General features: G+C 42.0%; 1 protein-coding gene across 5 annotated transcripts in view; it reads right to left on the reverse strand.

The window, feature by feature from the left end:
• The window catches only part of lama2 (laminin, alpha 2), a 385,009-nt gene that overhangs the window by 282,387 nt on the left and 77,607 nt on the right, over positions 1 to 25,015 (reverse strand). For all 5 annotated transcript variants that reach the window (XM_087980433.1, XM_087980426.1, XM_087980423.1 and 2 more), the window contains exons 2-3: positions 2,712 to 2,882; positions 1,325 to 1,437 (exon numbers count right to left, since the gene is read on the reverse strand). In XM_087980433.1, coding sequence (XP_087836559.1) covers positions 1,325 to 1,437; positions 2,712 to 2,882 — 284 coding nt within the window. The remainder of the gene's footprint in view (positions 1 to 1,324; positions 1,438 to 2,711; positions 2,883 to 25,015) is intronic.

Genomic DNA, 25,015 nt, shown 5'->3' on the forward strand with positions numbered 1-25,015 from the left:
GAGAGGAGGGGATTAAAGCAGGGCATAATCTTGAAGAGAAGCTTCCACTGGGCCCAGGGGATACACAAGTAAGCTGTCTACTTCTTGCCTAATACCCCACAACTCAGGTGATTTTGCTAGTCCTCCCACTGGTCATGACCCTCCTCTTGCTGGGAGTAAATTACCAGAGGGCATGGAGTAAGAACTTATAGAGATCAATGACTGATCACTTAAGAGCTGAGGCACAATGACAGCTGACCCAGGAAATGCCTCCCCTGCCTGTGCCCAATTTCACACAGGTTAAGTACGAGCAGGTAGACAGATGCAAGGGCATCTTCTAGGTATTAAGTGTTGCTCACTTCAAATCCGCCTGCCAGCCCTGTGTCTCAGGTCAATGATCAAAGATCAGAAACACAAACTTACCCAGTGACTTCAAAGGTGGGCTGCAAAATAAAGCTGGGCATAAGATCATATGGGATTGTGGAGGGGTTTCCATGACCGTTACCTACACATGTCACCAGTGCTAGGCAGCCCCCCCTTGACTCACCAATTAATGGATGTTTGAGGGCCTCCCATGTCTGCTGGTATTTCATCACGAGCCTGGGGTGCCCCCCCACCCCCATAACTTTGGTTGTGGAAACTAGAGTATTCTTGGCCATCTTATCGCCATGTCACCTCTCCCCTCACTTAGTCCTACCTAACTACTCCGAAAGAACTTTCCCAATGAATAAAACTGCAAGTCTCCATCACTGCCTGTGTCTGGGGCTAGGTGTAGCCCAGCAGTGACCAATACTCCCAGGGTCAGCCTTGAGGTAGGAAGAGCTGCAGGACCTACAACTGGCTGAAATGTAGCGAGAGCTGAAGCTGGTAGGTCACTCTGAGCAGAGATGAAATACCTGCAGAGGAATCATTTGGGCCTTGGGTGCTATCTTTCCTGCTTGCCAACCCATTATTGGGATAAGGCTTGATGGTCTGATGGTCCTTCATCCTTCAGATGGTTGGTTTTAATGGTCCTTCAGTGTGTAACTGAGGAAGTATGCAATAAACTGGCAGCATCCACGTGTGGCAAGGGGCATTTCCACCAGCAATAAAATGCCTAGATGGTCCAAAAACCATCTCTAATTCAGGCCTTAATCATATAAATTGGATGCCCAGCTCCGTGATGTTGATAGACAATCCTGCTTCCTGTTCATCTCCCCCACCCCTCTCCAAACCTCCACCTCCAATACCATCTCCATGGAGAGAGAAAATTCAGCCCAATCATCAGTTAAGTTCCATGTTATCAATCCAAACCTTTCATCTCAGTTCTCAATATGAATATAGAACTGATAGTCATATAATTTACCTGTTTTAGGTCCAAAGTGATAATCACATAATGATACTCCATTCCATTTTGAATGCTGGGACTTTGCCACCATCTGTTGGTCCCATCAATTGCATTTGATATTTCATGTCGTTCTGTAGAAGAAATGCGAACAGCATTCAAAACTGGTGGGAAATGTGGTCAACATCAAAGAGTAACACAATGCCAAAATTTCCATCCAGCTGGTATTGAAGTTATGTTGCAGCTATACAATATACTGATCAGCTCCGCCCCTGTCATACAGGGGAGCAGCTCTGGGCACCAGATCTTAGGAAGGACATATCGGCCTTAGAACCAATGCAGTGTAAATCTTGATGCCTGTGTCAAATTTGACAGCCATCTCTGGGCAAGAAAAATGGCAGATGAACTAATGAATGAGTCGTCAGCAATGCATCCACAGGTAAATGGGTCATGAGTCCATGGCTCAAGTCAGACCCTGAAGTGTGTACCTTCACTCTATTGACACTGTGTTATAGTGGGTAGCAGGATAGGCCCATGCCCAACATGCAGCCAATTTGACGGGGAGCTGCCTGTTGAACCACTGCAGTCCATGTGCTGAAACCAAGCAAGAGCAAAGTCATTGAGCTGAACAGTAGAAGAGAGACGTTGGAAGAGAATTCTGTGATTTCAGGCTGCACAGGGGATCCAAAGAATGAGTAATATTCCCACTTTGTTGGAATGGTGAAAACTCAATTCAATCCACTGGGGAGTTGTTACAATGGTCTCCAATAAATTGGCAAAAATTGCCCTTTGCCTACATGCAGAATTGGACTGAAAGGGTTCTGGGTAGAAATAGAATCACAATGCCTAAAGTAGGGGAAACTGATCATAACATTTACATTCATTGGTTACTATCAGAGGGAGAATTTTCAGGAACTAAAGAGAAAATGAATGGTTTGTTGACAGGGTACAGCTTAACCAGGGCCTGTTCAGACAGAAAAAAAATTGAAACTCTAGTGCTCTCCATTATAAAGAGAAAAATCCTGTTATTGTGATCCAAAATATCATAAGTCCTATGATATTCACTGTAATAAAACAGCTGCAATCCATTTGCAGATCCAGTTTTGTTACACAGATCAATTTTATATTTTGACTCTATGACAGTCATAAAATAATAGTTCATTCAAATATCCAAACAAAGTCTTTAAAGCTTATCAGTTTCAATGTTCTGAAGGGAGGAAAGACGTTGCTGCTGATTTTCAAATCAAATCTCTGTGTAAAAGTTAAAGAGCAAGCAGTGTCTCCCTCCCTTCTGAATGATGACAGAGTACACCATAAGTGCAGTCAACAGGAAAAATCCCAGACAGTAATAATTTGAAAATCAACAATTCCTTGAAGTCTGTCTCCATTAAAAACAAGTGTTACATACCCTTCGGATTTCTACTGTTCAAATCACAGATCCTGCACTGTGGGTTCCTAAATGGTCGCCCAGGAACATGTTCCACCAGCTTGCAGTACATTTCAGACCCATTTTGACCACAGGTAGCATTGGAAGTAATATCAGCCATGCTGGCAAGGTTTAGCACAGCCGGAAACAACCCTGAAAAGAACAAAATAACTTGTGTTAAAAGACAACTTCTCAATAATAACTTTTATTTCACTAAACTGAAGAAAACTTTTATCATTAAGGTCAGGTGAATTGGTCATGCTAATTTGCCCATAGTGTTAGGTGCATTAGTCAGAGGGAAATAGGTCTTGGTGGGTTACTCTTCAGAGGGTCGGTGTGGACTGATTGTGCCGAAGGGCCTGTTTCCACGCTGTAGGGAATCTAATCTAATCTAAAATTAAGCAATACTTAATTCAAAAAAAAACCTTTGTTCTACTAGTGCTTCAGCTGCAAAAGAATTACATATATAACCATAGAGTGAAATAGTTTCACAAACAGAATTAATGTGTTCCTTTTTACTGCCCATGATTAGTGTGTTCTACGATTCTATATGATATGTGGGAAATTGTTAAGCATGCTCTCACATAATCCTCTGTGTTAAAGAAGTGCTACATCTAACAGTTATATTTTATTTACTTGTTTTATGCAAGATTATATATTGTCTTTTTTCTTCTTGATGACAACTGCATTATTTGATTGGTACACTGCATTCTGGAATGCTTCATACTAACATTGCTTTTTGAAAGATTATATCACATATGCAAAACCATTAATCCCTTTCATAAAAAAACAAAGTGCTGAAGAAATTCAGGAGACTGACAACACCTATGGTGAGAGAAACAAGAGTTAACATTTTGATTTCAGCTGATAAAATGCCATATGAAACACAAAACATGAACCCTGTTTTTCTCCCTCCACAAATTGTTGCCAGATCTGAATTTCTCCAGCAATTTCTGTTTTTACTCCAAATTTCCAGTCACCGCTTTTATCCCAGTTCATGTTTAGTTAACTACTCTTACCCAATCGTAAGACTTTCAGGTTTTGTTTTTTTTGCAAGCAAGTTGTACTATCTAAGTAAAATAATTACTCTGACTGCATGAGAAGTCCAGCCATTAAAGAAAAAAAAATGACTTTGTTGCATTGACAGTCAAATCCAATCTGGCAGCATTCAATGAGAATTGAGATAGAATGCTGGTACTAGGGTTGTTTTGCGCTTCTGCCAGGAATAATGGCATCACCTCAAATATAACAGATGTTGTTTCTATTGGTACAGCAAGTCGAACATTTTGGCAAATATGTTTTTAACAGTTTTGCAATCCACAGACAGCTGCATGCACTATGCCTCTGACATGTGAAACACGATTACACAGAGCTCATAGCACTAATAGAAATAATCCCTGCAGTTCTTGGCTTTCAGTAAGGACCTAAATTTAAAAATTAGCACATTAGTAAATTTATTAAAAAGAACTAATTGCTGCTGAACTCTGCAAATTGGAGAAGAATTTTTAAACAAGTTGCGAATTACAGATCAGTACAGGCATATATCAGTGGGGAACATGTAATTTATGTGATACCTCTAGAAGTTAGAACATTAGCGTTGTCTCCCTGCAGTTCAATTAAAGAGATGTACAGAATGTTGCAAGCAGGTAAGAAGGGGGAACTGAGTTGACTCTGTTTGAACCAAAGGTTCCAACTCTCTTTGCATTAAACAGTACCTCTCCAATCATAGAATCCTTATAGCGTGAAAGCAGGCCATTTGGCCCATCTGGTCCACACTGACCCTCCGAACAACATTCCACACAGACTCACCCCCCTTACCCTATCCCTGAAATCCTGCAGTTCCCCTGGCTAACTCACCTAGCATGTACATCCCTGGACACTATGGTCAAATTAGCATGTTTTTTGCACATTTCTTGGACTGCGAAAGTAAACCGGAACACCCGGAGGAAATCCATGCAAACACGAGGAGAACATGCAAACTCCACAGAGCCAGTTGGCCAAGGATGGAATTGAACCCAGATCTCTGGCGCTGTGATGCAGCAGTGCTAACCACTGAACCACCATGCTGACCAATTGAAAATGGTGCTAATTATTTTTGCTGTGAGCAATAATGAACCAATAACAACATATTTTTGAATCAATAATAAAACAACTGTATCAATTCGCAAAGGATATGGTGTTGGTACACATATGCACACAGCCATACAGTTAAGTGGAAACGTAATCATACCCAATACAAAGTAAGATGAAAGAAAGCACATTTTAGAGCCTTGTGGTTGTCTTTGACACAAAAGTTTAACCTGAAGCGGACACTGATTAGCTGTTTTCTTGGATGCAGTCAGTCATAATGAACATTGCAGTTTTTGAAAATTTTTGAGCTCTTTGCTTTTTATTTTAGAGCTGTTTCTATGGGAAACAGGTGCATTGTGAGAGAGAAAATGGAAACAGTAGCTTCTCCTCAATTATTTCTCAAAATCATTTTGGAAGCTCCCTTGAAATATTTGTCCAAGTGATGATCCCTTTGAAAGATTTTCCAAGTGTAGTAGATGTTGTAGAAGAGTGACTAAAAGTTGAATGCTGAGGAGTACATCAAGTACTGCCCAATATGATGATGCCATATGAACCTGGGCAGCGGTAAAAGCTTTGGATCTTGAATGAGTAAGATCTCACCTCATGGTCTCCCTCATAGTCTCAGAACAATGTTCCAATATAACTTAAACTCACTTGTTATCATGCAATAAGTTACATCTTGTCAGAGCATGTTCTCAGTAGTCTACCAGGTCACTTTCTTCTGCTACACTAGATCAAACAGGCCAGCTAGACCTCTATCAGGAAAAAGGATGGTAGTGGCAAATCTGCCAGATGGATCTTGCACTATAATGAACTGTGGTGAGAATCCAGCTGACAATGTGATGGCAAATGGTACAATCATTTTGTTCATGGGAGGTGGGCATAGCTGGCTAAACCAGGATTTATTGCCAATCCCTAAATGTCCAGAGAGCAGTTTAAGAGTCAACTACATTGCTGTGGGTCGTATGTTTACTGTACCAGGTAAGGATGGTGGATTTCCATTTCTAAAGGACATCAGTAAATTAGATGGGTTTTACAACAATCAACATCGTTTACGCAGTGGCCATTCAGTGCGCATTTTATTCCAGATTTTTATTGAATTCAAGGTTCAGCGTTTGCCATGGTGAGATTCAAACCCATAATGCCAGAATATTCAGTAAGAGTTATAGATGACTAGCGCAGTGACACTGGCACTGTGCCACCATCTCCTTTGAGCTGCAGCCATGGAGACCCAAAGTTCTTCAGAAAAGCTGGATGGGGTGATCATTGTGTGTGTGTGTGTGCTTCTAAGAGCTCTGACAGGCTGGCTTTTTGAACAACCCATCTCTCATACTCAGCAGCCCCTGGGACTGCCATCCAACATTTTTTTGTCATGCACAGGATAAAAATCCCCACCTTTGAAAGCACTATCTCTTAAGAGAAAGACAACTGTCTCCTGAGACTCCTGAGAGATAACTATCAGAAATTCCCCCAACTGCTGTTATCCACTTCTAGAATGAAAGCTCAGCTCAATATCACTGCTATAATATTGCTACAATATAGAAAATACAGGAATTAACTTCTGCACAGCAAGATTTCATAAATGGCAAGATAAATGACAGACTGATCTGTTCTGGAAGTGTTCTTGAAGGATGAATGCTAGAACTCCTCCCCCGTAATTTGCAACTTGCTCACCCTGCTTTGCTTATTGTGCATGGCCAAATCCTTTGAGCATGAGAGCACTATAATTTGGTTTGTGCTGTCAGGCACGTGGAATAACTTCGAGCGGCTGACTTGCACTCGACCTGTGTGGGAATTTATGAGATGCTACATGGCCATCCAGTCACAGACAGCCCTAAGGGAGCATTGTTCGCATGGGATTGTTTGAATCCAATTTAGCAGGTGAACAGACTCCAGTTTAACATGTTATCTAAGTGAGAGCACCAGTGCAGTATTCCCACACTAGTACACTGAAAAGTCAGCCAACATTATAGTCTCACAAGCCTGTCCGCAGCTTGAACCCCGAGACCTTCCAGAGTCGAGGTAAAAGAGCTTCCATGAATCAAGAACAAAGTAGATATAATGAAAACAAACTCAAAGCCTTAAACATAACCTATCTATTTTTGTTGTAGCTTTTATCTCAAGGAATTATAAAACAAAACAGATAATGTCAATATTTAACATATAACATTTAATATATAACATTTTCTTCCTGAAACAAATTTATAACTCACTGCAGTTTTTGAATGTATTTAAAACGACAAAATTATTCCTTGTTCAAATATGAACATTAGCTAAGGTTCTTTTATTTTTCTTTCCATGGACATATTAATTTACATAAACTACAATTTAAATGAGAATGGGACTTAGGCCACAACATGTACTTACCCAATGCATAGGAATCAAAGGCATTCCACAATAGAAGTGATTGTGAGCTCCCCTGGCGTAGCACTTGTGAGACAGATGCACAGCAATTGTAACTAAGTGTGTAACCAAATTGTAACCAATTGCAACCAAAGCTAACACAGTGTGTTTGGAGCAATGTTGCAGATGTTCCAATGGTTAGGGAGCAATTTCTACAGTGTAGATCGGAATTGCACTTGGCATGGTTCATCAGTCGTTCGCACTGATGCCTCACAGTGCCAGGGACCTAAGTTTGATCCTACTCTTGAGGAACTGTTTGCATGGAGTTTGCACATTCTCCCTACGCATATGCAGGTTTACTCCGGGTGTTCCGGAGTCACAATCCAAAGATGTGCAGGTTAGGTGGATTGGCCACGCTAAATTGCCCATAGTGTCCAGGGATGGGCTGGCTAGGTGTATTAAACATGGACAATGTGGGGTTATAGGGACAGGGTGAGGGTGGGTGTAGGTGGGTTCCACACCGTAGGGATTCTATGATCATGCAGATTCCCAAATGCAACAGCGTCTCTGGTAACTGCCCAGGAAATTGACAATTCCGATAAGCAATTCTGCCGTGTCTGTAACCCTCCAATAAAGACCCTTAAAATGGGGGAACTCAGAGGTCTGATTCCATTAATAATACTTATCCAGGAAACATTTGATTTCTGGGTAACCATTAAACTAAATGGCTAATTCACTACACACCTCGCCAACTACATTCCCCCTGACCATTTTCTACTACCCCATCAACTAGATCCTGATTATTCACATACCTAACACAATTCCATCCTACCCACCTAACACCTTAACCCACTGCCATCCTAACCCTACATTCACTTTGCACATATCCCCTCTTGCAGCAACTATTCTGTATATTTATATCACAGAACACACCACACTCAATCTACAAAAGGACTGCCGATTTTGACAAAGTTTCTCTCTGCTACTGGATTCAGGATCTCAAGACAGATTCTGGACAGAGGCGCCCGCCCAGAAATCTCCAACACAGAAGACAATTTGAGTAAATGGGTAAACTTTAAAGTCTGACAAGGGAAGGAAATCCAACCTCTGCCCATGATCGAAATGTGTGGACTGTTGCATGGGCTTGGAAATGATGAATCAGCTTTAATCTGCAACAAACACAAAGGCAATCCTTTACAAACAGAGCAATAATTAACACCTGAAGCCCATGATACACACCCGATGTTTGGAGCTTATCTGTCTTTCATCTCCTGAAGAAATGCTGCAGGAGCCACTGGAACTTCCAGCAAGGACTCATTGTTTCCAGTTTAATCAACACATACCTTCTCGTTTGGATTGAATTTGGGTTGAATTTGTGGTAGGACTGTTTGTTCTAACCTTTGCATAATTGCCTCTGCTATGAGTCCCGAGATTGGTGATCCCATGGGTGTTCCGTTGATTTGTTCGTAAATCTGGTTGTTGAATGTGAAGTGTGTTGTGAGGCACAAGTCCAGTAGTTTAAGTATGCCGTGTTTGTTGATAGGTTCAGCGTCCTGTTTTCTGTTCTGTATGTCCAGTAGGTTGGCTATTGTTTCTCTAGCTAGGGTTTTGTCAATCGAAGTGAACAGTGCCGTCACGTCGAATGATATCATGGTTTCTTCTTTGTCTATGTGTATATTTCTGATGATGTCCAAAAATTCCTGTGTTGATTGTATAGAGTGTTTGGATCCGCTGATCAGGTGTTTCAGTTTCTGTTGTAGTTCTTTGGCCAGTTTGTATGATGGTGTCCCTGGTAGTGATACTATGGGTCTGAGTGGGATGTCTGGTTTGTGTACTTTAGGTAATCCATAGAATCTGGGGGTGTTGTTGCTTTCCAGTTTCATACTCTGGGTCAGATATGTCGATGACACGTTTGTAATCATTAAAAACACGGAAATAGAAAAAACACACCGGATCATCAACGCCACACTCACAGGAATCCGATTCACGAGAGAAGAAGAAAAGCATAGCCAACTCCAATTCCTAGACGTGATGGTACAGAGAACACCAGACGGAGAATTCACTACAAAGGTATACAGGAAAGCCACACACACAGACCAAGTCCTAAACTATGAAAGTAACCACCCCAACACACACAAACGAAGCTGCATCAGGACACTATTCAAAAGGGCCACAACACACTGCAGTACACCAGGACTGCAAAAAGAAGAAGAGGAACACCTATACAAGGTATTCGCCAAAAACGGATACCCACGCAACTCCATCAGCAGATGCCTAAGAGAAAGACCACAGAACGAGGACACACCACAACCAAAAGGACTAGCCACACTACCATACATCAGGAGCATCTCGGAACTGACTGCCAGACTACTGCGACCCCTAGGATTCATAACGGCACACAAACCAACAGCCACGCTCAGACAACAACTCACCAGAACGAAGGACCCGATACCCAACATGAGCAAGACGAATGTAGTGTACAAAATACCATGCAAGGACTGCACTAAACACTATATAGGACAAACAGGAAGACAGCTAACAATCCGCATACATGAACATCAACTAGCCACGAAACGACACGACCAGCTATCCTTAGTAGCCACACACGCAGACAACAAGCAACATGAATTCGACTGGGACAACACTACTATCATAGGGCAAGCCAGACAGAGAACAGCCAGGGAATTCCTAGAGGCATGGCATTCATCCACAAACTCCATCAACAAACACATCGACCTGGACCCAATATACCAACCACTACAGCGGACAGCTGAAACTGACAACCGGAAGCGGCAGGGACAGACCACTATAAACGCCGGAGGAAACATCAAAGAAGCACTTCGCAGGAGGCTCCCAAGCACTGATGATGTCGCCTCGCCAGGGGACGAAACGTTTGCAACAAAAACTTCCAGCTCGGCGAACAGAACCACAACACCTTTCACTGTGCCTCACTCCTAAAAGTAAAAGAAAAAGAGAACAAGAGCATCAGGGGCTCTGTTCACTGTGACAGCTGGCTGTGAGGTAGCTAGGTCACAGTCAGGGACTCTCCTTGTGTAAGTAAAGGGTGACCTAGTGACAGGATACTGTCCTCTGTGGACAGTGCTATCACCACTGCTCAATCCCGGAAGGACACAGCTTCCAGACTGAGCTAACCTAGGGACATAGACACAAATCAAGTCTAGTGGACCAATCAAATCGCTGATCTGTTTGCGTTTTGTAAATTCTCCAATCCTGCCTGCTCCCTTGGCCTTCTTGCCTATAACAATGTAACAACCTACTTCTTCAAAATAATTCTCTGACTGTTCCATGAAGGCTTGTGACAAGAGGTGAGAAAACTAAACTCATCTTCACAAAGTTGTGCATCACAGATGCAGTTGTTCATGACATTACTGTAAGTAATAGCCATCATTTTGCCTACGTGGAGACTGTGGAACAAATCTTAAATTTTTTTTGGCTTGGTCTGAGTTGCACTGGGATCTTTTAAAAGGTTTCTTGATGTGAGACTGAGCGAATTCTCTCACCATATTTTACCAAACTCGTAGCATTATCAACTTACCTCACCCCTACGGCATCCGTCTGGACCCATCTCACCACGCACCATTCCCAGAACCACTCAGCACACTTCCATCGATTGTGCCCGTGTCAACTTTAAAAGTCCACTGGGCACATGGACAAGCACTGGCACTCCGAGGGCAACCTGTTTGCTCAAGGAGGTTTTCTGAAGATGTCTGAGAAGGGGAACACACCACTATTATTGGCCAACAAGGGGCTGCAGGTCCTTATCCAACACGTGATGCAAACAAGGGTTGCCAGGAGGGCAGGCAGAGGAAGCAACTGCAAAAATGCCTGGCAGCCTGGTCTAAGGTCACCACATGGGCCAGTACAGTCTCAAAGGTGCAAAGGAACAGCCATAGGTGCTAGAAGAAGTTCAATGACCTCCTCCGCTGCACCACAGAAATGTGCACAATGGCACAGTGGCTTGGTGGTTAGCACTGCTACCTCACCGTGTCAGGGACCTGGGTTCAATTTCACCCTCAGGCAGCTGTCTGTTTCCACATCTCCCTCTGTGTGCAGGATTTTCTTCTGAATACTCCAGTTTCTAGTCCAAAGGCGTTCAGGTTGTATGGATTGGCCATGTTAAATTGCTTGTGTCTAGGGATGTGCAGGGTTACAGTGATAGGGGTGGGTCTGGGAGGGATGCTGTTCAGAGGGTTAGTGTGGACATAATGGACCGAATGGCCTGCTTATACACTGTAGGGATTCTACGATTCTCTGCCACCTCACCCTCACTTCATCTTTGCCACTGCACCCACCAAGGCTCTTGGAGTGCCACTCTTGCAATTGACCGGAGCATCTTCCCTGACCTGTGCCCAGTCCTCTCCCCTCCAAATCTCCACATGATTAAAGCTGTAAGGCCTCTGCAACACCTCTCACTCCCTCATCTGCACCAGCACTAAAAGTGAGGCCATCCATTTTCACTGCACTCCATTCCTCCCTTTCTCCACAATAGGGAGGACTAAACCTGTAAGGGTGAAGGGGTGGGTGACATTATGTTCCTCCACCCTCCACCCGCTAGCAACAGAGTTCTGGCTCCCACAGGAGGCCGGGACTGCTACTGACAAAGGCAAGTTGACTCTCCAGAATGTGAATCTCCAAGGTTCAGAGAGAGGTGGATGGGAGCTGGAGAGACCAGCTATCTCTGGACTTTCCTGACAGGAAATTTCCAATGGGCCTGTGTGTGGATCCTCCTCTGGTTGGCCCTATCCTGTCTCCTTGCAATGTCAGTCTCACTCATTACACACAACTTCAAATCACCAAGTGTAACATCTTCACTGTTTCATCTTGTGGTTACATTCGGCATGTCCACCGAAGTGGGGAAGTGGCCTGGCTCTGCCAGGAGCCACATCTTCAATCTTAGAGGATGAGAGAAGCGAGTTTTCAGCAAAAACATCAGCAATAATGGATGCAAAATGCTGATAGCAGATGCTGAGAATATTAGGCTAAGGAAATTTGGGAGTGCAGGTTTTTGAGCACCTCGTTCCGTTGCTGGCCAGAGCCCAGGAACCGACACCCTGTGGTGTCAGCAATCAAAGATTTACACAGGGTGGAATAGGAGCAGCAGACAGGGAGTGTGGGAGAAAATGGGCCTCAAGCTACAATGTCTCGAAGCTACAGCAATGCTGTAGGGTCATGTTCAAGTTTGTGACTGCCTCCACGGTTAGCCCCTCTGAGTCTGCTGGAGAGGTGCACATACATCTGCAATCACCCAATCATTGGTTCCAAGGGTCTGGGGAACCTGGAATGTACTCCCTTCTTCACAAGGAGTCAGAGTGGTGCCAGGATACCCTCAGTCACAGGCCCCTCAGAGATCTCCTTGCAACTCACTCCAGTGATAGTCAAGACCATCCCACCACCATGCCTGCCCACTGCCAACCCTTGGAAGTTGATGCCAAGGTAGGTCAATGCATCTGGCAAGAAGGTCCTCATCATATCTGGACCATGCAGAAACAAGTCCACCCCCCCCACCCCCGCAAAGATTGCCCAACCAAGCCTCCAGGCCAATGGACTCCACAGTGGAGGAAAACTTCTTCAAGGCAGGCATCTTTGCAAGAGGATTCACAGTAGGGTTAAAATCAACTCGGTAAAAACAATGACTGCAGATGCTGGAAACCAGATTCTGGATTAGTGGTGCTGGAAGAGCACAGCAGTTCAGGCAGCATCCGAGGAGCAGTAAAATCGACGTTTCGGGCAAAAGCCCTTCATCAGGAATAAAGGCAGAGAGCCTGAAGCGTGGAGAGATAAGCTAGAAGAGGGTGGGGGTGGGGAGAAAGTAGCATAGAGTACAATAGGGAGTTGCAGTGGTATAGGAACTCCCTGAGATTCTTGTAGAGAGAGGAGGAAAACTTCTTCAAGGCAGGCATCCTTGCAAGAGGATTCGCAGTAGGGTTAAAATCAACTCGGTAAAAACAATGACTAGGTAAAAACAGTGTCATTGTTTTTACCGAGTTGATTTTAACCCTACTGCAAATCCTCTTGCAAGGATGCCTGCCTTGAAGAAGTTTTCCTCCTCTCTCTCCAAGAATCTCAGGGAGTTCCTCTCCCACTGCAACTCACCTATTGTACTCTATTGTACTCTATGCTACTTTCTCCCCACCCCCATCCTCCTCTAGCTTATCTCTCCACGTTTCAGGCTCTGAGCCTTTATTCCTGATGAAGGGCTTTTGCCCGAAACATCGATTTTACTGCTCCTTGGATGCTGTCTGAACTGCTGTGCTCTTCCAGCATCACTAATCCAGAATCTGGTTTCCAGCATCTGCAGTCATTGTTTTTACCCAATGGACTCCACAGCCAAGGATATTTCCTCCATCCTAGCTATGGAATCCAGGGAATAAATCAAGATGCAGTGGGAGGGAGAGGAGGAAGAAAATCTATTGAAGGCATGGGTGTCACAGAATTATAATTGATTTTGCATTTCTGTATAAATGTCACAGATTCAACCTTGCATCTGGTCATTAGTCTCTCTGTTTAGGCTTTAGGTGGTGCTGATATATATGGCCCTTCTCATACAACATCCATCTTCTCTCACACTCTTTGTCCAAAAGTGTAGCTCCCAATCAGCAGTGTCTGAGGCAGGGAGGTGCAGTACACAAAGGAGGCAAATACACCAGAGTATTCAGGGATGAGGGACACTGTAGGTCTGTGTCATGTACAGTACATGGGTCTTTGTGCAATGTTCCCTGCCTCTAAAAGCCCTGACTTGATGGGGTCACTCTCTCATCCCACTCTCTCACAGGTCAAGTCTCTTCCCCACCCACTCAGAATGTGGGCACAGCCATTTTCTTCCCCATCATGTACTTTCTATTTCCAGCATGCTGGAAGGTGCAAGTGGGTGTTCCTCGGCCAGTGACTTTCAGCCTCAACCTGAATTTGTCATGGGCACCCAAAAATCCAATCCTGGTAGACCTTCTCACCAACACCATCAGTAAGGAATGCCTCAGGGCTTTTTTTTCTTAAAAGTGTAGGAAATGTCAAACTTTTTTGTTTGTTTGTTTGTTTCATTTGCAAAGACTATACAGAAATGTTTCAATAATGGTGAATATATCAAGAATAATTATGAATTATTATTATACTTTATTATGAATAAAGTATATTTTGTAAAAAAAGAACAGAATAGTTTATTCTTAATGTGCAAAAGCTGCACAGAACTGCTTCAGTAACTGTATGAATATAAAGATATTTTATGAATAAAGCACATTTTTGCAATACAAGGATATTAGAGGCACAGCTAGTCATGTCGGCAGTTGCTTCTGAAGAATCCTTCAAGATACTGTTTGAATTCATTAAAACTATAATTCTCCTTCTCAAGATAAATGCTTAAAACCATCATCCAAATAATATTCAAAAATACAATTCATATGAGCACCTTTTGATACTTTTGAAAATAACATTTAGACAAGCCAGTCTACACACACATTTAATTTAGTAAATGCTTTTTCTGGTCTTCAGCTGATGCAAGTATTTCCTTTGGAAGTGGTTAAGGAAAATCGAAAAGCATTCTTTGATCAAGATCTGTTTTAAATTTTAGTAGCATTAAGTGTGGGAAGATCATGGCTAAAGAACATAAAGAAAATAAAATGTTGTGCCGGAAATGTTTCCCAGCTGTGTACTCAGGGTTCTGTTGTTCAGCTCCAGATGTAAAAAAAAAGTTCAATAACTTCATAATTGTTTAAAATAACTTCAACTTGAGCAAAAAACAAAATCTAATCAGGTACAGTGCAATTAAAGAAATGGAACAGTTACAACTCTGTTGTATTCAATTGCTTCGAACTGCTCAGAATATTTTTAAATTATTCTAAAGCAATATCATGTAGTTGCTCCAAAAATACTATGGCTACAGCCGAAGGAAACAGTTTACTCTGGAGCTCCAAGACTGCAGCCAACATTTATTTCACAATATCCCCAAATATTGTAAAAAAACAGAAACTCCCACTTGTCCACTTCAATATACCTTCACTCCCCATTTTCTACTGCTTGTGAAAACTACTTATGATAAAATATTCTCCAGTGTGAGCAAACTGCACTATATATTAAAATTTTTGCATCACACTCACATTCTATCCACTGCTGTTCCACCAATGTATTTTTGCCACTGAACTTTTGCCATCAATGTTTTTGTTGGCTCAAATTAAAACAGTAGCATAGCAGGAATGAAACATACACATGCAAAATACTGAGAAGCGAATGATTCTGAATAGTTAATTAAAATCAAAAAATAAACAATAGCATTGAATCATTCAAAATGGTTATGGAAGAAACATATTAGCTGCCATCAATGCTTCAGAATTGAAACCTTGTAGTGCAAAACTCTGATCCGGAGCATTTCTGGAGATGGTGTAACAGAGAATCGAAAAGCTCCAGGTGACCTGCAGACTGCCACAGCCCCAACTAACATAGCATCACAAGCTGAGGAAGCGTTCACGAAAAGACTCCCAAATGTTGCAGTCATGATGTCAAACAGCCATAACAATTAATCTGACTCTTGACTTGCAAACATAGACAGCACATTTAACAATTTGGTTTTATTCATTCATGGGATGTGTGCATCACTGACTGGGTCAGCAATTATTGACCATCCCTATTTGCCTTTAGAAGGTAGCAGCAAGCTGCCTTCTTGAAACGCTGCAGTCCTTGGGAACTATGGGCATACTCAGTGCTGTTGGGGAGGCGGCCCCAGGATTTTGAACTCATGACAATGAAGGAATAGCAATATATATAATTCTGGGGGTGTGGCTTGTAGGGGAATTTGTAGGTGGCGGTGTTTCCATGAAACTGCCACCCTACTCTTTCTAGATGAGAAATTTTGCAGGCTTGAAAGTGCTGCTAGAGGAGCCTTAGTGAGTTACTGCACTGCACTTTGTAATTGGTACACACAGTTACCACTATGTATCAGGAAGGGAATGGATGGAGTGCCAATCAAGTTACTTGCTTTGTCCTGGATAGTGACAAGCTTCTCGAGTGTAGTTGGAGTTGAATTCATGCATGAAGTAGGGAATTTTCCAACACACTCCTGATTTATGTCTTGTAGATGTTCAAAGGTATTGGAGAGACAGAAGGTGAGTTACTTGCCCAGCCTTTGACATGTTCGTGGGACCACAGTATTTTAATAGCTAGTCCAGTTGGGTTTCTGGTCAATGGGAATCCCAGAATGCTAATTATTGGATGATTTAATGGCTAATACCATTGAAAGTCAAGGGTAATGGCTAGATTCACTCTTGTAGGAGATAGTCATTGCCTGGCACTTGCAAGTCACAGTAGTTACTTGCTACTTATCAGTCCGAGACCAAATGTTGACCAGGTATTGCTGTATTTGGACATGTTTGGCTTCAGTATCTGAGAAATTGCAAATGGAGCTGAACATTGTACAACCATCAGTAAACATCTCACTTCTGACCTTACAATGGAGGGCATATCAATGATGAAGAAGCTGAAGGTGATACAGTCTGGGTACAGTGACGTTCTGGGACAGAGAGAATTGACCTCCAACCAATCAGAACCATCCTTCTTCTTGCAAGGTGTGACTTCAATCAACTCCAGTTTTGCTAGGGCTCTTGGGCACAACATTTGGTGAAATGCTACCTTGATATCAAGGGATGTCCTCTTTCCTCACCTATGGAGTTTTTAGGACAGTAATTGGCTGGATTGGTTTTTCCATATCTGGGCAACTTACATGCTTTCAGGTAGATGCTAGTGTTAGCTATATGGGAACAGCTTGGTCAGTGATGCATATAGTTCTAGAGCTTAACACTCACTTAAAGAATATGTGTTCAACCACACTCAGGAACCACAGCAACAGCATTGTTCAAAAGGACTAGGCACCCAATCTGCAGCTAAGTTAATTTGTAATACCCTCTATCAGGACAAAGTCTCAGGAAATACTCTATGGTATTTCTGGAGATATTGTGGTGAGATCCTGCATGTGACAGAGAGCAGTCCCATCATTTAGTGACATCCACCCTGTGTTTCTCCTGAACTCTATCCAGGAGAGAAGGGAAGTTCTTTTCCCTATGGATGGCAAAAGAAGGTATCACGACCAACAAAGAAGGACCAACCAGAGGTAGCTGCAGAGATCATAATCTCTAGATAGCTTGTGAGAATTTGACTCCGCTGTCGTGTGAGGATAAACGTCTGCCACACTCCACCAGGGTATTTGTCACTCCCTCCTCTTGAGTCGAAGAATGTGAACTCGCATTCTCAGTTTGTCAATGCAGAAGGCTGCCACACACAAGACTGGGTGGCAGCCATCTCCATCAGGTGCCTTATGTGTAGTGATGCAGCCATCTCCATCAGTTCATTACAGTTCCACTGTGCAACAGCCTCTGTTATATCTGTCAGGATTCACATTTAAAATATTAAAAGTGTTACAACATTCAGCAGGACATCCACCTATAGCTCATTGCCTTTTCCAAGAAAGAGCATGCTTGATACTTTTCACCAAATATTTGAATAGATCAAGGGTGCAACCACAAAAATGACTTGGGAATGGACACCACATGGGTACCTCATGGCCACGCATCATATGACCCTTTAAGTTTTTCATCTCTCATGAGAAAGTAGCTCTATGGTCCTCTGGGACTTATGATCACCAAGACATAACGATAAGAGAAGCTCGATAAAGCACCAGTCAGTGAAATCATTTTGGTGGCATGGGGTGTCAGTTTTCTGTCTGCACAACTATGGAGGCTCTTAAAATTAATTTTGGTGCAAGGACCCCATTCATTACATTTTAAAAGCTTTCAATCAGGTTTTATTACCTGAGAAACTGACTGTTACACATTAATCTAACACATGCTGTCAGGTAATAATACCAAGAGGATGTTGACGACCCTGGACCTTGATGTTAACTTCCTCTCGATGAGGGGATCATTTCTATTGCTGGTACATTTTGCGGGACTGAAAGATTCTTTAAAAAAGGTCCTTCTTTGCTAACCATCTTTTACCACGGATTATTACCATTAGCATCAGACTTACTAAATCATAAGTTATTACTACATGCCAAAGAAATTCCAACTTTCTCTTCCTGATATTGGTCAGCAAGTTCTTTTGGTCCCAGATTTATGAATGCATCTTCATTGGTAATGTGACTTGTCTAAGGCAGCTTCCTTACTCGCCTCAAAACACCACAATGCTGCAAGCTTAATGCTGCAAATCACTTTGCTGACTGTCATAATTTTTTGAAAATGTGTTTTTGGCCATTCCAGACTTTTGTCTTAATTTTTGATCACACTTTCAGTCCCGAGGTAACGGGATCTGTCTGCCTAATTTCCTTTTTGGACTATGAGACAATTTGTTTTCTTACAACTGGTGCTCAGTCCTTGCTTCTCACTTTCACTCACTATTCAAAATCTTTCAGTTTCTCTTCAGAATCAGCAATAAGCAATGCATCATTGGTCAATTTTATATTAAGATTGTAGACTCCAACTAATAATCCCAGAAATCATTCAATCTCCACAGGTATATTTTCACGATATAAATAATTGTTGAAAGAAAATACACTCCTGTCTTACCCGTCTATAAATCTTCACACAAATCACTTAAAGCGTTCCTAACTTTTGCTTCTACAGATTGTTCCCAGTAAAGATTTATCATCACCAAGGTCTTTTCCATTAAGGTCAAGAGATTCTAAAATATGCCCTTTAAAATTCATGCTTCACCTTATCAAATGAAAGTAAAAGTCAGCACAGGCCCAGAGAACCATAAGCTGTTCTGTCGTTAGAGACAGAGATGAACTTGAGGATCACCATGCCTCAGGCAAGGTTGAGAAAGTAGGGCCTTCAGCCATTACAGGAATTGAACCCACGCAGTAATACACTTGGGTACATCTCTTTCTTTCTTGAATACCAGTGTATCTAAAAACAATTTAACTTTAAAAATCATTTCCTTTTTTTTAAATCAAGTTACTAACAGGTAATGGATGAGACAAATGACTATTTCAGGTAATAAACCAACATTCAGTTGTATTAGTAAAACTGTGCATTATACTATGCTTACACATATACAGAGATTTTTAAAAAGAATTTTTATAAATAATCATTGTCCAAATGCTGTCCAAATGTGCTTGTTCAGATCAGATTATTAGATCTGTGGTTGGCAAACAGGTTTGAGCAGAAACTGGAGGGAAAAAACCCCTTATCTCAAACTAACAGATTTTAAGGTCAGAAGTCACAAGACACCAGGTTATAGTCCAAAAGTTTATTTGAAGTCATAAGCTTTCAGAGCGCTGCTCTTTCGTTAGGTGAAGTGAAGGGTGCTTCCCTCATATAGTCCTATTGGACTATAACCTGGTGTCATGTGACTTCTGACCTTGTCCACCCCAGTCCAACACGAGCAGCTCCACATCATAACAAATTTTAAAACCAAGTTAGTGCCCAGATCTTTGGATCCAATTCTACACTTGGATGGGCTCCCCACTGACATAAAAGTTTGGAGCTCATTCAAACCCATTTAACAGACATCAGACCTTTGACTAATCATGAGAAATGGCCAATTCTCTTACTGCAAACTGTTCTGAAGAGGAGACCTGTGGAGCTCAGGCATTGAGATTTGCCCAATGTTTAGCTAGAACTGGGTTGATGAGCTCTGATGAGGAGGTTGGGTTGCTGGGAACATCAGTTTGGAAGGGCTGGAGAAATTGCAGAAGGAGAAAGCATTTGCGGCCAACAACAAGGCTGCCAATGCATAGCTGCCTGGATATATCACATGGCTTTCCCCAAAACAGGCAACAGTGGGAAGAGGTCCTTATGTGAATATTATTTGGGCACTTAAGGGCCTTAACTGGCTCCAAGCAGACAACCAACATCTCCTCTGTCACAGGTAAAATACCTGCAGGGTTGGGCAGGGAAAGCAGGAAACAGACACTATGCCAGTACCTTGCTGCCCAATTCTATGCCTACCCTGTCTAACGGCTGTAAAACTCAGTTGGTCATAATATATAACACATTAGTCTTATACTCAAATATGCAAGCATTTCTCCTCCTGTACACTATTGTCACAATAATTATTCATATGTCAGGTCTCAGATTATTTTCTCACTAGTTCTTTGATGCTTGGAAATAAAGTTCAACTATTCCATCACTAGTTCTAGCACCTCTCCCCAAATGGGCAACCTCCAGAAAATTAGGACTCTATTTAATTTAATTCAACTTCAAGCTAGTATAAATATTTTAGCTCTGCAGCTGAAATAGAACTTATAAAAATTACACATTGAGACTTACTACTAGACGTGATAGATATAGAAGTCGTGTTTATTAATTCAATTCCACAAGGCATGCTGTTAATGTGGTACTAATGTGGTCATAAAACACAGATTTATAGGGAAAGCATCACAGTTACAGTCTGATGTATGTGATGGAATTAGTTAGTAGGATGAACTATTAGTCTTAGCAGTGATCAAGGTGAAATTTCAATATGTACTTAAATGTTTCTATTTATTTTTGTGAAGCAATGCAAATTTAAAAATATATACTGACTCCATACACCCTTCAACCTGCATTTGTTCTTTGATGTCCAAACACAATAGAATATAAATGGAACTGAATCCTGCCTTAGCAACTGCATGAAGGCAAAGCCCCTGTGGACTAAAATGTTCATATTGCCAAGCCTATCTAATTAGACCCTCATGAGTAAATTCATCAAATAAGTTCATCAGTATGTTTGGAATCATCATCAGAGGAGGCCAATTTACAAAATAACATCCTGACCGGTATATATTCCATGCTGACAAATAGTTAGCAAGAAAACAAATCAAATCTCTGTCTTGGTATTAAATAATGGCTTCGCCATCTATCAGTATATTCCATACAGCCCCTTCTGAAGACAGGCACTAGGTATGTCAGCAAGACCCATACTACGAGAATGCAAAAAAAAACAGGAATAAGTAACTTTCAAAATATCACTAATTGTACTATATAGGAAATCTGAAGAAAGTTATTGACACCCCAAAAGAGAATACTGGGAGGTATTGATCTACTCATGAATTTAAATGAGTTTTTAACTTTGAAGTTTGGTTTAAGGGGAGCTTGGATCCTTTAGATTTTAGGAACTGCAGTTTACTGAAACTTCTCACCACAACACATTTCTCTGCTTCTCTCTGATATTATAGATTCCCTTAGATACATTGAGTGGTGTTGGCAACACTGAATCTCAACCAAGTTACCTTGCTTAAATGTTACATTTTTGCCACTGAATGTCAATTTCACTGGATAACTTAATCATTTTTTTTTCAAACATGACTCGTCATGATATTAGAAACCCAGCTGATTTTCTTTCATAGCCAGAGATCTTGAAGCCGACAGCAGTGCTTCAAGTCCTGCCCCGACTGAGGTCAGCTAACTGAGCTCCAAACAGAGACTGAATCTGAGACTTGTCTTTTAATGAATCTCCCAGCCACAGAACAGTACAGTTACTCACAAAGCCATCAGGAAAGTTTCAAAAAAATCAGGAATTCTGTTCAACTAGCTCTTTAGCAAATTTGGTATTAATTTAGTTAATGTGTTCCAATCAGTTCTAACACCGCACTGCAATATTATATGAGATATATAGTTTGTTGGTTTGCTCACCATGCTGGTGGGTTGTCATGCAAATGCTTTATCAACATGCCAGCTAACATCATCAGTGCAACCTCTGTGCAGCATTGTTGTTCTACCCTGCTTGAAATTTATATGATTCAGTCTGTTAAGGTGGGTTGAATCATTTCTGTTTCTTTTCTCTGCAGTAGTTTGTATGTGGAATCTATTTCTACATGCTTCTTCATAGCATTCCGGGTTGAAAACCAGGCCTCTGGGAATTCCCGTGCATGTCTCTGGTTAGCGTCTCTTAGGACAGTTTCATTGTCCCAGTCAAATTGATGGCCCTCCTTGGCTGCACTGAGATGAGAAAGAGTTGGTCACGCCATTTTGTTGCTAGTTGGTGTTCATGTATCCAGATTGCTAGTTTTCTTCAGATATAGTGTTTATGGCAGTCATTACTCGGGATTTTGTGTATTATGTTGGTTGTGCGTGTTGTGAGTATGGGGTCTTTCGTCCTTGTGATTACTTGGCCTGGTGTGGTTGTGGATTGATGTGCTACCATGATTCCAAGTGGTCATAGGAGTCTGGTTGTCATTTTCTTAATATAGGGTAGGGAGACCAGTGTATTAGATCGTACAGTGTTCTCTTGGTGTTGTCTGTCTGATAGTCATCGGGGGACAAAGCTGTTGGGGTATCCGTTGTTGTGAAGACCTTGTGTAAGCATTCTTCTGCATTTTTGCATAGTTCTGGTGTGTTGCAGTGCATTATGGCTCATTTAAATAGTGTCCTGACACAGCTTTGTTTGTGGACGTTGGGTGTTTGCTGTTGTAGTCAAGGATTTGGTCCGTGTGGGTAGCCTTCCTATATACTTTGGTTAGGAATTCCCATGACATCTAGGAATGGGATTTGATTGTTGTTCTCCTCGTCTCTGATGAATTTGATACTGGTGAATATGTTGTTGATGAGGTAGTGCATTACCTCTAATTTAGTGTGTTTGATGGGGACAAATGTGTCCATGTATCGGTTTAACAGCTTTGGCTTGATCTGGGGAAGGGCTGTGCATGACTGCTTCCAATGTGAGTCCTGAGATGGGTGATCCTATGGGTGTGTCATTGATTTGTTGATATACTTAGCCGTTAAAGACGAAGTGAGTGGTGAAGCATAAGTCTGGTAGTTTGAGCATATAGACCTTGCTGATCGTGTTGTTGCAGGTCAGCACTTCTGGTTCATCCAGTAGTGCAGCATGTGTTTCAGTCTCAGTTGTCGTTCCTTGGCCAGTTTGTGTGTCAATCTGTTCAGTAGGGAAACTATGGGTCTGGAGCGGGTATCTGGTTTTGCACCTTGGGGAGTCCTTAAAAGCCAGGGTTTTGAAACCTTCTGGTTTAATTCTGGGGTAATCTGTCTTGGTTATGTGCCCAGCCTGTTTGAACTTTTTCAATGTATAAATGATTCTGCTTTCTAACTATGGTGTGAAAGCAGCTAGAAAGTCAATATCAAGCAGAGAATAACAACAATGCTTCACAGAATTCGCACTGATGATGTTACCAAGCATGGTGACAAAATGTTTGCATGTCAACTCACCAGCTCAGCAAGCAAACCAACAACCACATCCACAAGTTACAAATCCTTGCAAAAACCTTAAATAAGATGTATTACGATTGCCTTCATTACAATTGTGAGAGCAACAGATAAAAGATCTCTGGCACATGTATTCTAATCCACACAATTGCAATAATATATATTTTCTCCAACCTCACTCACATCTGAGAACCCTTGAGAAAAGTAAGCAAAAGCTAAAACTCAGGGGCAAAACCCACTATACAAAATTTGAAAAGTCTACTTGGACCCATCAGGGTAGCTGAAGATAGCCTAGGAAATTGCTTTGCCCTGCATTTCCTGAAGTTACCTACCTTTGGCAAGAGGCGATGTTCATCCAAACTACAGATAGCTCTCGTTTAAAGAAATTCAATCTATCAATGTCCACTGCTAGAGGTGACTATACTCAAGGAAAAGAACCATCTCCTGACATCTAACCTAGATTTAATTTTGTGAAAGTTATGAGTGTGATCCCTAGTCATCTTCAACCTGTCTTTAGCCTACACCCACATGGACAGAACGGGAGAAAGGAAAGTGATGGTAAAAAAAATGTTGTCAGCTGCAAAGATTACAAGTGATACATGTCCATTCTCCAGGTTCAGAGAGATCTCTTTCAGAAGTTTGTGGCATCCTTGTGGTATGGCTACAATATATTTATTACAATTATGCAAAATATTCTGTTTTAAAATGGACTCTGAATCCTCCAGACGATTTCAAAAGTCACATGACTGCTTTTGTTGACACCTTGGAGTGTAGGTTCATAGCTCCTTGAAAGTGGAGTCGCAGGTAGATAGGATAGTGAAGAAGGCGTTTGGTATGCATTTTTTTATTGGTCAGAGAATTGAGTACAGGAGTTGGGAGGTCATGTTGCGGCTGTACCGGACATTGGTTAGGCCACTGTTGGAATATTGCCTGCAATTCTGGTCTCCTTCCTATCGGAAAGATGTTGTGAAACTTGAAAGGGTTCAGAAAAGATTTACAAGGATGTTGTCAGGGTTGGAGGATTTGAGCTATAGGGAGAGGCTGAATAGCCTGGGGCTGTTTTCCCTGGAGCATCGGAGGCTGAGGGGGTGACCTTATAGAGATTTACAAAATTATGAGGGGCATGGTTAGGGTAAATAGGCAAAGTCTTTTCCCTGGGGTCAGGGAATGCAGAACTAGAGGGCATAGGTTTACGGTGAGAGGGGAAAGATATAAAAGAGACCTAAGGGGCAACCTTTTCACGCAGAGGGTGGTACGTGTATGGAATGAGCTGCCAGATACAGTGGTGGAGGCTGGTACAATTGCAACATTTAAGAGGCATTTGGATGGGTATATGAATAGGAAGGGTTTGGAGGGATATGGGCCGGGTGCTGGCAGGTGGGACTAGATTGGGTTGGAATATCTGGTCAGCATGGACAGGTTGGACCGAAGGGTCTGTTTCCATGCTGCACATCTCTATGACTTTATGACTCTAATTAAAAGCCAAGAGACTGATGTAGTATCTCAATATCAATCAGAAAGGAGACATTTAAAGTCCAATTAATCCTTGGACAACATAAAAATCCTTTTAAAGTGTGAGACCACACCTGGAGTATTGTGTCTGGTTTTGGTCTCCTTACATGAGGAAGGATGTGATGGCAGGAGAAGCAATTCAGAAGAGGTTCACCCGATTGATTCCATGGATGAAAGATCTATTGTACAAGGAGCAGTTGAATAGTTTGGGCTTGTACT

This window comes from Chiloscyllium plagiosum, unplaced genomic scaffold, assembly GCF_037043375.1.
Source record: "Chiloscyllium plagiosum isolate Xiang-an unplaced genomic scaffold, Cpla_swu_hap1 HiC_scaffold_3, whole genome shotgun sequence".
Taxonomy (NCBI): Eukaryota; Metazoa; Chordata; class Chondrichthyes; order Orectolobiformes; family Hemiscylliidae; genus Chiloscyllium; species Chiloscyllium plagiosum.